This window comes from Neodiprion fabricii, chromosome 1 (genome assembly GCF_021155785.1).
Source record: "Neodiprion fabricii isolate iyNeoFabr1 chromosome 1, iyNeoFabr1.1, whole genome shotgun sequence".
Taxonomy (NCBI): domain Eukaryota; kingdom Metazoa; phylum Arthropoda; class Insecta; order Hymenoptera; family Diprionidae; genus Neodiprion; species Neodiprion fabricii.
In genome coordinates, this window is record NC_060239.1 from 23,884,343 (window position 1) to 23,900,612 (window position 16,270).

Sequence of the window (16,270 nt, forward strand, 5' to 3'; positions counted from 1 at the left end):
ACGAATTGAAATAATTTATTGTAAACATGAACCAGAAACCACGGAGCGCTTATCCTGGAAGTCGAGAAATTTTATTAGCGGACTGACAGCTACTGAATTTCGGCTTGCGCGAAAAACAAATTGAAATAATTTATTGTAAACATGAACCAGGAACCACGGAGCGCTTATCCTGGAAGTCGAGAAATTTTATTAGCGGACTGACAGCTACTGAATTTCGGCTTGCGCGAAAAACGAATTGAAATAATTTATTGTAAACATGAACCAGGAACCACGGAGCGCTTATCCTGGAAGTCGAGAAATTTTATTAGCGGACTGACAGCTACTGAATTTCGGCTTGCGCGAAAAACGAATTGAAATAATTTATTGTAAACATGAACCAGGAACCACGGAGCGCTTATCCTGGAAGTCGAGAAATTTTATTAGCGGACTGACAGCTACTGAATTTCGGCTTGCGCGAAAAACGAATTGAAATAATTTATTGTAAACATGAACCAGGAACCACGGAGCGCTTATCCTGGAAGTCGAGAAATTTTATTAGCGGACTGACAGCTACTGAATTTCGGCTTGCGCGAAAAACAAATTGAAATAATTTATTGTAAACATGAACCAGGAACCACGGAGCGCTTATCCTGGAAGTCGAGAAATTTTATTAGCGGACTGACAGCTACTGAATTTCGGCTTGCGCGAAAAACGAATTGAAATAATTTATTGTAAACATGAACCAGGAACCACGGAGCGCTTATCCTGGAAGTCGAGTTTCACCGCGTAGCGGACCCGCGCAGAAACTACACAGTGCTTGGTCAAAAGTCACGAGGTCGCGAACCTGTACAGCCGGAACTACGCAAAATTACTTCCGAAGGTCAAAAGTCATCAGGTCAAGTACCTGGACAGCCAAAACTGCGGAGCGCTTGTTCTGGAAGTCGTGTTTCACCAGGTAGCGGACCTCGAGTAAAGAAATTACGGAGCGCGTGTCCTGAAAGTCGTGTTTCACCAGGTAGCGGACCCGGAGTAAAGAAATTACGAAGCGCGTGTCCTGAAAGTCGAGTTTCACCAGGTAGCGGACCTGGAGTAAAGAAATTACGGAGCGCGTGTCCTGAAAGTCGAGTTTCACCGCGTAGCGGACCCGAAGCGCGGGATCTGGGAGGTTGAGAACCCGGTACTCGAAATTTGCGGAGCGCGACTCTCATCCGTCCGTTCTACTGCGCGGTTCGTTCCAGACTGAGGAATTCGGCTAGCTGATTTGGAATTGGTGACGTTACTTTCTGAACATCCGACATCCAAACTTAGGTTTCGAACTTTGATACTATGTATGATGATGTATGATGTACGATGTATGATGTATGATGTATGATGTACGATGATATGATATGATGCATAATGATTTTAGGTTTCACATTTCATACAAGAAATACGCACTTTATCTCTCCTGCCGATTCCAGACTCAAGCGGCCAGGCCCTTCGATGGTCAGCCGTTGACTGAAGATATATTCTTCAGTGAACGGGTCGGCTAATAACGCTGCCGTTCTGCGTCAGTTGGATGATGATTGCGAAGACTGTGTTACTCGGAAAGTGAGTGCACCCAGCATACAGCCAGCATCATATCGAAATCGTTAACTCTCCGATGTTCTGCAATGAGTTCTCAACTCTACAGTTGGAACATCTCAGGGAGCGAAAGCGCACGACGATTTTCGGTTGTCACACCAAAGCTCATCAGGGTAACTGTTTTTGTATGCTTCAGTCAACGTAGGAGGTGTTTGGAGGTGGTTGGCGGTGATCGGAGGAGGTCGAGGAGGACGCGGACAACAAAGCATTTTTCTGCACTTTTCAAAATCGTGAAAATTTTCGCCAAAAATATAAAGGCGTTAGCCTTACTTTTTTTTCATTTTTCGAGCAAAAAATTTTTGGCCTCAGATTCGATTTGTGTGACCCTTCCTGACTCATTGGACCCTCAGGAACTCAGGAAACGCAGCGAAAAGAGCGTAGGACCAACAGGAGAGAAACGGCGAGCGAAAAAGCACCTGCTGAAAAATGTCGAAATTTCAGGTTCTGGTTTTTTGGCTGTAACTTTTGATGCGTTGATCGCAGCGTGTTGGGACTGCGCCCAATCGATTTCTCTCGCAAAATCACGTACGATTAGTGCTACAATTAATTGATTCCAGCACTTTTCAAAATCGCGAAAATTTTCGCCAAAAACACAAAGGGGTTAGCCTTACTTTTTTTTGGGCAAAAAACTTTTGGTCTCAGATTCGATTTAAACGACCCTTATCTGATCAATTGGACCCTCAGGAACTCAGAAATCGCGGCGAAAAAAGCGCAGGACCAACAGGAGAGAAAAGGCGAGCGAGAAAGCACCAGTTGAAAAATGTCGGGAACACAGGTTCTCGTTTTTTGGCTCGAACCTTTGATGCGTTGATCGCAGCGTATTGGGACTGCGCCCAATCGATTTCTCTCGCAAAATCACGTCCGAACAGTGCTACAATTAATTTATTCCAGCGCTTTTCAAAATCGCGAAAATTTTCTCCAAAAATGCAAAGGGTTCAGCTTTAATTTTTCTTCGTTTTTTGAGGCGAAAATTTTCGGTCCTGGAGTCGATTTGAATGACTCTCACCTGACTAACGCGTCTTCTCACGGGCTGTGCGAGCTGATCGACATTTCTAAGACGCAGTCGACAATTAATCCTACGTACTCACTTTGTACTCAATTTCAAGCTTCCATACCGAGATTACTTTTGCTGCAATGCTACGAATGTCGGTGCGAGCCCGTTAGATAGAGTCGATAGAGCAGAACCCTCCTACGCCCCCAGGCCCTCCTGGGCCCACTTTCCCGACGAAAACTGGTCACAAAAATGTACCTAGGGGTATCCGTCTTTATATTATTCATTTAACGCCTCAAGTTGAAAGACGCAGCAACTGCAGCAAGACAAATGCTTAGGTTTTTTTCTGAAAATGCTGACGATTTTGAAAAATGCTTGAAGCAATACTTTGATGCACTACATCGACTATTCTGCGTGAGGAATCGATAGCCCGCAGTTCGAATACGTCAACAGCTACATCATCTCGCTTCTTCAAATCTCGATTTTGTCACACTTCCAATTAATGATCTTGAATTTTTCAATTTTCCAATGTAATTGAGATCCATTAACCGAACCACGTGGGTTTCGTCACGCCGCATTTTACCGATGCGTCGGTACCCACATTCAAAACTACTGTAGAGTCAACTTTGAATTTAAACCTCCAATTGATTGCTATTTTTGCATCTCTCTATCATCTTCATTAATGGTGTAAAATAATGAGACTTTTCCTAACAGTATTGTAATTTGATATTCGAAATCATTGTCTATAAATGTTACCGAGACGGAAGTATGCTGATTTGACCGCGGTCCGATTCTACTATTCCGAATCCAATAGGTAGACAGCATATCCGGTTTCTCTTTCTTGGGAATTGTGGCAAAATGGTAACCAAATTCAGTCCTTCATCGTATAACATTGTATTAATTATTTACCGGTGTATAAATCTAAGTATAGTGTTATCGTATTGAGAAAAATTATCTGACACGTGCTCAAGAAACTTTATCAGCGTTCCTCAAATTTATACACTAACCACAAATCCAACGTCAATATCATCACACCATGTGGACTTGGCGGCCTAGCCTTTTGTGAAGGACACGCAATCTTTCTGTTAACCTCTGCGGTTCCTATTTTACAATTAGAAATGAATTAATTTTACGTTATCGTTAGTCGTTACCTCAGTTTAGAAAATCTTTAGATTTATCCCAAATTTGAATTTGAACGTGACGACTGAATTCTCAAAGCAAACATGATTGTTCCACTGCGATTAATAAATCACTCCTAATTATTTAACCAATGATTATCTGTTTTAATACAGACCTGCAAACGCCGAAATGGTGGACGTGCAAAGCACGGCCGGGGACATGTCAATCCTGTCCGCTGCACCAACTGCGCCCGTTGCGTTCCAAAGGACAAGGCGATAAAGAAGTTTGTAATTCGTAACATCGTCGAAGCGGCTGCTGTCAGGGATATTACCGAAGCTAGCGTTTATTCTGCCTATCAGCTACCCAAACTCTATGCCAAGTTACACTACTGTGTATCCTGCGCTATTCACTCCAAGGTTGTTCGCAACAGGTCCAAGGAAGCACGACGCATTCGTACGCCTCCACAGCGCAACTTTCCCAGGGTAATTATTTTATAGAAATGACAAACCATAGGTTGCACAGGTGCCTGTTTGGTTAAACCTAAAACTTTTTGTTGTTTTATTTGTGATTCTCAATGATGTTAGTTTGACTACCCAACTGATAAAATCAAATTGATGATACACTGGCAATGCTATTTAGCATTCACACATATTTATGTGATGCATCAAAATATCTGCGAGTGAGCTTTCGCTGACATTTTTTACTTATTTGAATGTCCCACTATTGTTCAAACAATAGAATATTCAGGAAAAGCAAGTTCTTGAATAGTTAAGGTTCTACTCTGCACAGTTATTTTTCAACGTTACTTTCCAAATTTATCTATTAACATTTTTTTTTACAAATTTACCAACATTTCATAACCGGAAGCAGATTGATATTTTTTATGTAATGTGTCAAACCTATTGAAAAGCCGATTTTCTTTATTAAGTCGATTTGATAGTTTATTCAGAATTCAGGATATACATAACTGGAAGTAATAGAAGTTTCAAAAGTTTCGTGACACTTTTCCTGAATATTTCATGTAACACTACAATTTCATCCCAGTCGGTTAAGCGATTCCCTTGTAATTTTGGATTCACGAAATAATTATTGAAAAGTTAAAAAATTGTCTTCTTGTAACTGGAAGCGATAGAAACTTGAAAAGTTTTGTGGATTATCTTCCCGCGTAAATCGATTTTTTATCCAATTTTCATCCAAATCGGTAAACCCATTTTCCTGGAATTCTGGATACATTGTCCACACATACAAGCACTTGCGTAAACACACAGAGACTGGAAAATATTGGGCAATAATTGCAAAAGTGACGCTGTGAGGTAGATAAAAATTTCGTGTTTATAAAAGTATTTCTAAATGAAATATATTGGTTTCTTTTGATTGCAAGGTATATTCTAGATTTATACAATATTAATTTTTGCTATTTGCAATTACAGGACATGCGTCAAGGACAGCAACAAAGGAAGTGAATGAAATCATGTGTAATTTCTAAGCCCAAATAAATTTACAAAACTTGATATATTGAGTTCTTATTTCTTTCATTAAATATTTCTTTATTCGTACTGATATTATTACGTGCTACATTGTGTAAATCCTTAAAATCGTAACTTTATTGCTTCTCGTTGATATAACGAACAAGTTCAGCGGAAATAATTTAGATGCAACAACAGGATAAAAATATCTACGTTCGCACTCTGGTTTGTGTTTTGACCCCAAAGGGTCTTTCGTAATTCCTTCATTTTTAAGGTAGTTGAATTTTTATATTCATTAAACAGTTATGTCAGAGTATCAAAATTATGGTTAGATCAACTTCGTCATTATAGATTGTTACAGAGGGCGAGACCGAGCATGTAAGCTTTTTTAATTTTCGCGTGTACATTTGTTGTATATGTGTGTGATAATAAATTGCAATATGTATTCGGAGCTCTGTACGTTACTTTGGTATCTACGTATAGATAATCATATTATATTCAGACATCGAAAGGAATTCTAACTCTATTTCGTATTCTTAAAAGTTGCAAATTTTTTCAATTTGTTTTCTCTAGCTTATTAGTTAACAAACTGAGAATTGGCGGCTTGCAATTCAGTGATTCGCAAAGTTTCATAGATTAACCCAGGAAGGAGAATAAGGTTTGTGATAGATGGAAATATAAAAAACGTAAATGTGATTACTGAATAGCGTAATTGAATTCTAAGCTGTGCTTTGATCAACACAAGTCTAGCTTTTTTATAGCTACCACAAAAAATATGAGAATACGAGAACGTCATCTTAATTAGAATAATTTTTCCTTATAAAATAATAAAGTTGATAAGTATTTTCGGGAAAGTTTCAATCTTGCTGTTTTTTTTCTCTTTCCAAACGTCTGTACGATTTTTTATTGCAATTTACATGCCGTACAAAAAGCGATAATTTCTTGTTATCTAAATGGTAAAACGGTTAGTATAACCAGGATTTTTATCATTGTCCAGACTTCCAAACATAATATTCGAGCCGTCTCTTGAAAGGTAAGAGTCCGGGAAGAACACTAAATTCCCAAAGTTTTTTTTCGGACAATTTAATGGATGTAAGATGTTAATATTAATTCAATTAAAGATGTGCAATTTCTGAAAGACTGTTATCACCACGTTTGAATACTCTATACAAAACTAGAGGTTATAGCTATTTAGTCAAGGAGTAAAACGACAAGGTATTTCTATATGACAATGATAATAGTTTCTTCTGCAGTATTATGCTAATGATTAAATGTAACAATAATTATATTTCTGGTGATGAAATCCTTCCTTAACGACATGAATCTCAAGTGGTGCTATATCTTTTTATCGATTCATTTTTTAGTAGAACTTTTTTTCCCTTTATAACTGTGGTTCTACTGGTAAGTTAGAATTGGTAGATACCTTTTAAATTAATTATTAAATTAATGTATTAACAACAGTCGATTTCGATAGATGCTGCACGGTTCAATCAATCATTTATGAGCTTCCTCCATAGCCCTCTTTAGTGTCTTCTCAAATATCTTCTTTGAATCACAGAATCCTTGCTTCGTTTTTCCAAATGAATTCGGTCCTGCTGACGTCGGTGTTTCCCGACCGATATTTCTCATCCGCATTCTTGCTTCCGCAGGCATTTCTTCAGGTTCGTCATCATCATCAGCATTAAACACTGAAGCAACTGTCGGCTTCTGAACTGCAGCTGGTTTCACGCTAGGCTTCTGCAATTGTTTCACTACTTTAGTGAACAGATTTTTACCAAGATGAAGTATATTTGAAACAATTTTAATGTAAAAAAAGTGAACAAATAACAAAATCATGGTAATCAGCTCGAATCGGAATGCTCACAAAGTTAGTTTAATTTCATGAAAATCCGAATATGGAAAGATCAACATGTCTGTCATAAAACCAGAGATGTGATTTCTTTTCCATGTCTTCCAGTGTAAAAGTCAACTTATTCCTCGACTATTTAAAAGAAAAAACTCTATGTGAATTGATTATGACATGAAAGAATGTATATGTCCGCATTTTCCAGAAATGTTTATATTATAGTTTATACTCTTCTTTCATACGTTATGCTTTATAAAAAGAGATATTGGTCTTCGTCAAAGCATTAATTTTGATTGCAGTTGATGTTTTCTAAAAATGTTTCTAGCTCTAAAATAATTTTCCTTACATATCAGTTATTTATGCGGTGCGAAAGCCACTGATAAAATCTACTAGTATTTGATGGCAAGCAGTATGTAAAAATTAACCAACAGTGATCAAACATTTTGAGTGCGAAAGTAACTGAATGACGCTTGCTAAATAGGGGCTAAATTCACTTTCATTCATGAAAACCTGAATCTAATATTTTCTTGCCTTTGTAACTGTGACAAATGACTGTGTAATTTGTGCAAGACATAGGATATATGCGAAGTCCATTTAAATATGAAAAGACTGTATAAAATTGGCCTAAAATGCGTACGGATCCCGATCCTAGTTTGATTTGGATGCCCTTCTTCTGCTCGGTGGGTAGAGGTTTCTTTCCAAAGCCAAAAGTGAGTTTCTGCTTCTTATGATCAGTCTGGTCAGAGCTGGTCTGGTTGCATACATCATCGCGTAGTGGTGATCGATCCCGTTCCCAGTCGTCCCCTCTGCGATCCGCCGCTCTGTAGGCACTTGACCCTGACAACGTCAAACACTGGCAAAGTTCAGATCAAGTTAAACAAAGCTGACTTATTAACCGGAAATCTTTAAGCAGCACGCTACGCTACTAACATTTCACTAAATTCGTAAAAAGAGCAAATTACTAAAAGCTGCAGTAAAAGTAGAAAGAAAGAAAAAACAAATTAAAGCTAAATTATCGCATCAAAGACTCTCTGATTAATATCAAAACTTGATGTTTTCATACTTGACTACATAAAAATTCTATGACTAGATTTGGATCATGCACGAAACGTTGTAACGAGCATACAAGTTTACGGTGTAGATAGCGTGTGAACAAGCAGCATACATATTACACACATATGCATATACATCTGCACATACATGTAAATACATTAACAGCTCAGTCGAGCGAAGAAGTGAAGATGATGTAATTTACCGTTAAAGGGATACCATTTACTACTAATAAAATGAACAAAACCTTTTCTGTAATCTTCGCTCGTGCTATTCCTCTTCGACATTTTTATCGCGGATTGTTGTTAAAATTATCTAGGTGAAAGAACGATGCGAGAAAATGTGACCGCAGAGGCGCCGTACCGACCTGAAGAACGTAAAAATCGTTACTAAACATACGCTACCAGCAAAGCCAGTCGAAGTGAGGGCTGCCAACCCAACGACGCTGACGTCATTATGACGGGATGTGAGGGAATATACGTTACATACATTAGGCTTTAATAATTGTTTCGCTGTAACATGAGCGGATTAAAGTGCGCTATTTACCGATACGGGCTCACCATAAATCGCCATGCTTACTGCCAATTAGGCACGGATTATCGGAGGGTTTTTGGTTGTGTTAACAATCATAACCTCTCAAAATATAACCTACAAATATATCGTACCAAACATGAAAATGCTTCAATTACACCGAAACTGATAGATGATCGCGAAATAAATTCTATCACTCAGAATGGAAAGCCATTTCGAACTTTTCCCAATCTCAGTGAAGGTCCCGATCTAAAAGACTTTATTAAGTCAGATGTTACCGTAGATTCTACGGAGGCTGAACCTGTTCCTTATTTAAAAGCAACTTGCGGTAATGACCGGAAAGGTAAGTTGATTTAGTCATACTTGTGGATTTGCAAATTAATCCCTATTTCTAACCACGATGATCTTTAAAAAAACTAGCATAAATTGTCGCCCAACAGTTGCATCGTTGTGAAATGCCGTCTCTGAAGTATATTTCTTTCGGTAGTAGTTGAACACCACAAACTACATGATAATTCACTGATAGTACATATAATTTACAGTTTATTTTAGTGTTTACGGATGTCAGATGAATGTAAGTGACACAGAAATCATTTGGTCGATTTTGAAGAAAACTGGTTATCAAAAGACTGATACCATGACAGAGGCTGATGTAATTTTGCTTGTGACATGTGCCATTCGGGATGCAGCTGAACAGAAGATATGGCACAAACTTGTTCATTTGAAACATTATAAAAAATGGAGAAGTCTTCGGTCAGACAAACCACCACTCAAAGTTGGTTTGCTAGGTGATGAATTTAAGATTGTTCATTGTTATACCTTTCAAGAATGATGTTCTACTCAAGAACCTATTTTGATTATTCTATTAACACAGAAACTAGATCTGCCTGAGCTTATGTAAGAGAAACACAGTCGTCACACTTCCTAGTCACATAATGTTTCATTTTCTAACAGCTACTTGAATAAGTGATACAAGTTCAGGTAGTTGTTTTGGAAACTTTATCTGTCATATCCGCAGTAGTTCTAACCGCTTGTTACAACATTTAGGTTGCATGGCGGAGAGATTGAAGCATAAGTTACTGGAGACGGACAAGATAGTGGATGTTGTAGCAGGTCCCGATAGTTACAAGGACTTACCTCGATTACTATCCCTTACAGAAGATAATCAAACAGCTATCAATGTGATTTTATCGTATGATGAAACATATGCCGATGTGACACCAGTTCGAATCAATCAAGATTCTGTTACTGCCTTTGTGTAATGGAATTTTTTAACTAGTTATTATCTGAACCTCTATGACTTACAACTCTAAAATTGTATCACTTAATGCATTATTTTTTTACTTAACAGTTCAATTATGCGAGGGTGTGACAACATGTGCACTTACTGCATAGTTCCCTTCACACGTGGTAGAGAAAGGTCTCGTCCAATCGCTAGCATTCTTGATGAGGTATCACATTTGTCCGACCAAGGAGTAAAAGAAGTTACTCTACTTGGGCAAAATGTTAATAGTTACAGGGATTTATCAGAGTCAAAATTTGCGACTGCAGATAAAAGTGATCCCAAATTGGCAGCAGGATTCAAAACTGTTTACAAACCGAAAATTGGTGGATTGCGATTCAGTGATCTGTTAGACAAAGTATCACAGATTAACCCAGAAATGAGGATAAGGTCTGTGTTAGATGAAAATATAAAAAACGTTAATGTTATTACCGAATAGCGTAACAATAATCTACCATTTTTAGATTTACGTCACCCCATCCAAAAGATTTTCCTGACGAAGTATTGCAGTTGATAGCTGAACGACCTAACATCTGTCGCAACATACATTTACCTGCTCAGAGTGGAAATTCAACGGTCCTGGAAAGAATGAGACGAGGCTATACTAGAGAAGCTTATATTAGTTTAGTTGAGCACATACGCGAAATCATACCAGACATTAGTTTATCGAGCGATTTTATTTGCGGGTTTTGCGGTGAAACTGAAGAAGAGTTTGCAGACACAATTTCACTCATGCAAATGGTCAAATACAATATGGCTTACCTATTTGCTTACAGCATGCGGGAAGTGAGTGCATGTCTATAAAATTTACTTTTATGTTACATTTTACTGGTTATTATTACACATTTTCCAAGTAATCATCATTTGTTACATAATTTGTAATATTGTGGTCACTTTCAAAAATCATATAATTTATGCAATTCTCGAATTTATGACAAGGCACGTGCTTTAAAATCACGTTTGTATTGATTCAAACAGAAAACAACCGCACATCGACGTCATGAGGATAATGTTGATCCCAAAGTAAAACAAGATAGACTCCGGAGGATGATTACAATTTACAGAACTGAGGTGCAAAAATTGAATGAGGCAATGATTGGGCGACAGTATTTGGTCCTCGTTGAAAAGGTATGTAAGAATAATGTTTATGCAAATTATACAATATTATCCTTGATTTGAATGAAATATTTATTTGCAATTAATTGTCTTGTTTTAGAAGAGTCGAAAATCCGAATTTAATATGCAAGGTCGAACCAGTGGGAATATAAAAGTGATATTTCCGCGTGGTTCAATACAAGACAATAGATGTACAACTAAAAGCCGTAATATTGAAGCTGGTGACTATGTTGTTGTGCAGATAATTAATGCTAATTCGCAGGTTCTCAAAGGGATTCCGCTTTATCACTCATCAATTACGCAGTATGCACTCAGTACTGGTAATCACTATGAAAGGATGGCCTATAACTTGTAAAAAATGTACAAAATTATATAATGAATATTAATTAACTATTCGATTTTCCAATTCTGTACATACATACCCACTTGTAGAATGTAGGTTTAGATTACTATTAATGAAAAATAAATAGATTTTTATTCGACAGTTTTTAATCTGCTAATGTATGGCATGGACAATTTACATACATTTTTACAACTACCATTAATGTGAAGGTGAGACATGAATCGAGTGATCTGATGTGTAATGATTAACTTCTGATTTACGTATCGGTAAAGACGAGGTGAAAATTTCTACAATGCAGAATTAGTTAATTCTCTTGATTTGTAAATTGTATAGAGCATTACATACGAATTCGTAACATTGGATCTGAGATTGTCATCGGAAGTAGAAAATTTACTTTTTCTTCACGGAAATTGGTGAACTTGATGTGTCGAATTTGAAAATTACTCCTACTTTGAACTTATAATATTATATACGAGTGATGGGAGGTAATTACAATTCATTAAAACTTGTGATTAAAATGATATATATAAAAATACTTACAAATTCTCAGAAGCCATCTGAAATTATAACGTATCGTAATTTCATAGCTATTGAACATTAGTATCGCAGTCTCAATCTAAACCAGCAATATACATTGCCGTTAAAAAAATATGAACACATCTGACGTAAACGCAGATTGTAACTCGATATTAATTTTCCCCGCAATAGCTTACAAACTAACTTGTTTTGCGCCGTATTACCAAATCATTAATGACCTAATTATGTTTAGTCGTCCATTATTATACGCGTAAAAATGGTTTTCACTGGTTTCAGGGGAAAAAAAATAAAATCACTATTAGGACACGTGAATGAACTGTGACTGCGAAAGAACATTCAACCGGCTTTTACAATAAATTGTATTCTGTTTCGAAACTATTGCAGGTATATTAATAGGTTTAGCACATCTCTGGTATTCCCGTTAAACTAAACTAGCACCGCCAATGTTGATTACGACATTGTCAGCTGTCCGTTCGTAAACGGTAAGATCGCGTCCTCGTGGTTGTTCGAGTAAAGCAGCTAGCTGCTCACCGCTGGGATAAGGTCCTTGTGATGCTGGTGGTATAATTCCGTCACATTCTAATTGCCCTATAAATAATATAATAGCCAGTCATTCAAATATAAGTCCATAAATACTAGGATGAAAAAAATATAATCCATGTTTTTAAAACCATTTGCGGTACTCCTCAAAAGTTGATTTTCAATATTAGAAAACAATCTAAAAATGGCGACTCATATTCTGCCTGCACAATTAAACTATTTATACGTAAGTAATGACAAATATTTTCTGTATTAGCATAAATTTGTGAAAATTGTAAAAAAATCGATCATTGTCATCAAGCTCGAATAACTTTTGAGCAGTATTTCGATTACCATAGTGACAATACAACTATAAACGAATGTTTCCTGAATTTACATCTCCAACTCTACAATGATAGGCAAGCAAAACTATGATAAGCAGACTTTGGAGACTATGAACGTCAGTTCCTCTCTGAAACAAGTACAATACAGGACATTCGCATAATCCGAGACGTTGAAAATACTAAATCAGACCTGACAGGGAAGGAGATGCACCCTTGCTTGACCCGTACATGCGTGTACTGTAGCCCGAGTCGTTATGCGCGTCGTGTAAGGGTGGGGTAGGGCTATAAACCGCGTTACGAGACCTGTAAGGCATCCTGGCTATGCTCTCGTAGCGGACACCATCGGTTGTCATTTCTTTGACGGCCAGTCCTCCGTTGACGGGTTCTGGCTGCACAACGTCATCCTCACCTTCACTACTCTCGGAGTCATTACCTGTGTGTTCAGAAAATTCGATAACTTCTGCAGTTTTCTTAAATGTCTCATGATTTTCTATCCTTGCCATCCAGAGGTTTGGTAGAACCTCGCGCTGGGTAAAAGAGTAAAGAAAAACGAATATCTAGGTCATGCGATACACGTACGAACGTACAAGTAACTTCGTGGCAAAGAAAAGTTACTTATCTAATATTTGAAAGAAAAATTATTCCTTCAGTAAAAATATTTGGTGTGAAATAAAACCTGACAAATTTCGGTTCGCTATGTCGAAGAAAACGTTGTTTTTCCGATATTCGTCGGGTGGACTTGAACTGAGGTGTAAAATTAAAACGGTGGCAAGATAAACTTGTAATTTTCTTTTGGCTGTGTATTGGTTTTCAAATCTCATTGAATGGTAATAAAAGAAAATAACAGCTAGCGATGCGAAGTATAATTTCACCTTCATCTAAGTTCTAATAATCGACAATTAATCTCGCAAAAATTACTTGTATGTGTGTATACTGCATGAATGGCAAAAAGAAACAGATACCTAAGATTCGATCCGAGGTTGAATGTGGACATTTGTAACAACCCTAGATTTTACGTACGTTGAATGGATCACAAGAAAGTCTTACCCTCACCCTCACCCCGCCATCCGTTACTCATACCTCCTTGAGGCTGAACTCTTTGATTTTGTGAACTTTGGCTATGGTCTGGACTCGTCGGTTCACTACTTCCAGAACGTTGTCCCCTCCATCTGTTATGCATGCCAGGTACATTTTGAAAGCGTCTGATCATTTCGTGAACGCTCCGCCGTCCCGGAGCTCCTCTCCAATCGCTGCGGGGACTTTCTTCGCCAATTTTGCAATTCATATTGACGTCGATTTGGTGAGTGTTAGTCATGCGGTCGTGAGATCCGGAAATCTGTGCAATAACGCAAAAATATTTTCATTCAATTAATCACCTTGTGTAAACAACTCACGTAGCCGTATCAAATCCACGTAGTTACACGAGGTTCGTAAACTCGAGTATACCTGTTGCAGCACCTGATGTCTGGAGCCCAACGACGGTGACATAGCTGCGCCCAAAGGGGATGTTCGATCCCGTTTCAAGTCTCCGTCGAAAGTTTCATTGAGTCGCGGAGACACATCGAGAACCCTCAATGTCGGCCTCGAAGTACCAGACCCCGAGGGAATATCCCGCATGGATCTGCTGAGTCTGGGAATGGCGGGTATGTCCAGATCGTCGAGGCTGCCGCCGTGGGCCGGAGTTTCGCCGGGTATTTCGAAACTCCTGTCGTGAGGCCTGTCGTCGAGAAGGTCTTCCAAGGAGCGGGCGCGTGTCGGGGGCTGAGGGTTGGAAGTCGAGAGGCGTGGTGGCCTCTCGCTGTGTCTACCGCGAGCACCACGAGAAAGCCAATGCTGAAGGTGTAGGTGTCTCTCGTCGCACCGAGCTCTCTCGGCGACGACGCACCTGGTCAATTCAGAAATTTGCCCGCGGGTCCGTCGCTCCAGATTTGTAACCTTGAGGTCGAGCCGCTCGTGGGCCTGATCTATATGAGCCTTGAGCTCGGCCTTGTCCCTCTCGAGCTTGGCTTCCATATGTCTGAAGAACGGGGCGCAATAGCAAGTGTAACCGACGCCGACCGGTCCTTTCCGTATGTTTCCAGCAAGGTCGAGGTAGTATTGTTCTCCCCGGGCGAGAGGGTCCGACGGAAGGGAATCCAGTCGCGGCTGAGGGAACGCGTCCGGGTCCGGATAGTAGTGGCAACCGTAAGGGGACCACTGTTTGCCCACAGCCTTCTCGAAGTGCACTTTGTGCTGTTTACCACCCTTCAGCTTCTTCTTTTCCTTTTTCGAATTACTGTCTCTGCTACCGCTCGTACCGCTCCCGGTTTTCTCGCGCTTCTTATCACCCTTGCCCGCACTCTTCACCTGCGGCACCTCTCCACCCTCGTCTACCTTGTCCTTTGACTCTTCGTCCCGGCTCTTGCTTCGCGCTCGACTCCTGCTTCGAGCCTTACTTATTATCTCCAGGATCTCAGAGAGGTTCTTTCTGCGTGCTATGTCTTTTGCCGTCTCTGCCTGCTTGTTTCTTAACGTTCGGTCGCATCCTGCCTCCAGTAATATTCGTGTCAACTTACGACGGCCCATTGCAGCCGCGATGTGCAGCGCAGTGTCGCCGTTCTAGAAAAATGAAGCAATCTAGTCAGTTTTTTTAATTTACATCTTTATTCACTATTCATAATACACCCATGTATGGAACAAAATTTGCAAGGGTCAGAGTTCTTGCCTGGGTCAGTTTTTAGGTAGTAATTATCATCTTTCCACAGAATCCACAGAACGCGGAACCTTATCAATATTAACTTTCTTTTCTACCCCGTATTTAATATCTCATTCATTTTTTATTTTGGAAAAAAAAATCGTTGCTCCTTGAACTGGATCTGTATAACAAAGAATTTTGCTACTCACTTTGTTCTGGTCGGACACTCGGCAGAGAGCAGAGATAAGGATCCGCGTTACTCCTGCATGTCCATAGCGTGCGGAGGTGTGCAAAGGCGTATCCCCGTACTAAATCAGAATCAAAGAAGGCATATAAATTTCTGTCGAAATAATGGAATCCGATTCTATACTTTTCAGTTTCGCAAAGAAAAACAAGTAATCTTATACAATCGTTCATTTCTTGTCTTTATAGCGCAGGTGGAATCGGACGAAATTTAGCAAAAAAAAAAAAAATTAAACTTAAAACAGTCTGGTACAGTACCATGTTCAAACACCACAATTATCGAGCCAAATTTACGCTGTGGTTTTTTGTTGAAAAAATAATTGATGAGAAGGTTTAATATACTGGTCATCGCGAAGTAATCGCCGATCGTTATTAATCGATTCCAAAGAAGCAAGGATGTAAACAGAACATGAGGAGTTGGCACGCGAGCAAGACTCTTTGAAGTTGCTTCCCGCGGTGAGTGGCGACTCATCGTCGAGATCTAGACCACTATCAGTGGGGCCTTGGTGGTCCGCGTCTTTCGCGCATCAGTGAACAGGAGAGAAACCACCGTCGTGACATAATTCAAGCATTTACGGATTCAATTCAACAAGGTACTACGGTTCAT

At 39.1% G+C, this 16,270-nt stretch overlaps 4 protein-coding genes across 11 annotated transcripts in view; 2 read left to right on the plus strand and 2 right to left on the minus strand.

The window, feature by feature from the left end:
• Positions 1 to 3,395: 3,395 nt before the first annotated feature.
• Positions 3,396 to 5,223, plus strand: LOC124174864 (40S ribosomal protein S26). Its single transcript, XM_046554442.1, has 3 exons — positions 3,396 to 3,454; positions 3,886 to 4,194; positions 5,143 to 5,223. Exons 1-3 carry the CDS (start codon positions 3,452 to 3,454, stop codon positions 5,173 to 5,175), a joined length of 345 nt encoding a protein of 114 aa, XP_046410398.1. The 5' UTR covers positions 3,396 to 3,451; the 3' UTR covers positions 5,176 to 5,223.
• Positions 5,224 to 5,994: 771 nt separating this feature from the next.
• On the minus strand, positions 5,995 to 8,456 carry LOC124174855 (PEST proteolytic signal-containing nuclear protein-like). Its single transcript, XM_046554432.1, has 3 exons — positions 8,322 to 8,456; positions 7,662 to 7,861; positions 5,995 to 6,915 (listed from the first exon to the last, which is right to left on the minus strand). Exons 1-3 carry the CDS (start codon positions 8,359 to 8,361, stop codon positions 6,673 to 6,675), a joined length of 483 nt encoding a protein of 160 aa, XP_046410388.1. The 5' UTR covers positions 8,362 to 8,456; the 3' UTR covers positions 5,995 to 6,672.
• A 12-nt stretch (positions 8,457 to 8,468) lies between these two features.
• On the plus strand, positions 8,469 to 11,393 carry LOC124174838 (CDK5RAP1-like protein). 2 transcript variants are annotated; one of them, XM_046554397.1, is made up of 7 exons: positions 8,469 to 8,948; positions 9,148 to 9,393; positions 9,653 to 9,863; positions 9,957 to 10,277; positions 10,352 to 10,673; positions 10,866 to 11,015; positions 11,104 to 11,393. In XM_046554397.1, exons 1-7 carry the CDS (start codon positions 8,594 to 8,596, stop codon positions 11,356 to 11,358), a joined length of 1,860 nt encoding a protein of 619 aa, XP_046410353.1. In that variant the 5' UTR covers positions 8,469 to 8,593; the 3' UTR covers positions 11,359 to 11,393. The 2 variants fall into 2 exon arrangements, with proteins under 2 accessions (XP_046410353.1, XP_046410360.1); XM_046554404.1 differs by having other exon boundaries at positions 8,807 to 8,948; positions 9,158 to 9,393.
• A 68-nt stretch (positions 11,394 to 11,461) lies between these two features.
• LOC124174813 (ankyrin repeat domain-containing protein 6) overlaps positions 11,462 to 16,270 on the minus strand; it is an 84,988-nt gene continuing 80,179 nt past the window's right edge. For 5 of the 7 annotated variants that reach the window (XM_046554365.1, XM_046554355.1, XM_046554346.1 and 2 more), the window contains 5 exons: positions 15,630 to 15,728; positions 14,193 to 15,344; positions 13,794 to 14,082; positions 12,937 to 13,179; positions 11,462 to 12,471 (listed from right to left, as the gene is read on the minus strand). In XM_046554365.1, coding sequence (XP_046410321.1) covers positions 12,305 to 12,471; positions 12,937 to 13,179; positions 13,794 to 14,082; positions 14,193 to 15,344; positions 15,630 to 15,728 — 1,950 coding nt within the window. In that variant the 3' untranslated portion in view covers positions 11,462 to 12,304. The remainder of the gene's footprint in view (positions 12,472 to 12,936; positions 13,180 to 13,793; positions 14,083 to 14,192; positions 15,345 to 15,629; positions 15,729 to 16,270) is intronic. The other 2 variants (XM_046554338.1, XM_046554384.1) reach the window with 2 other exon arrangements.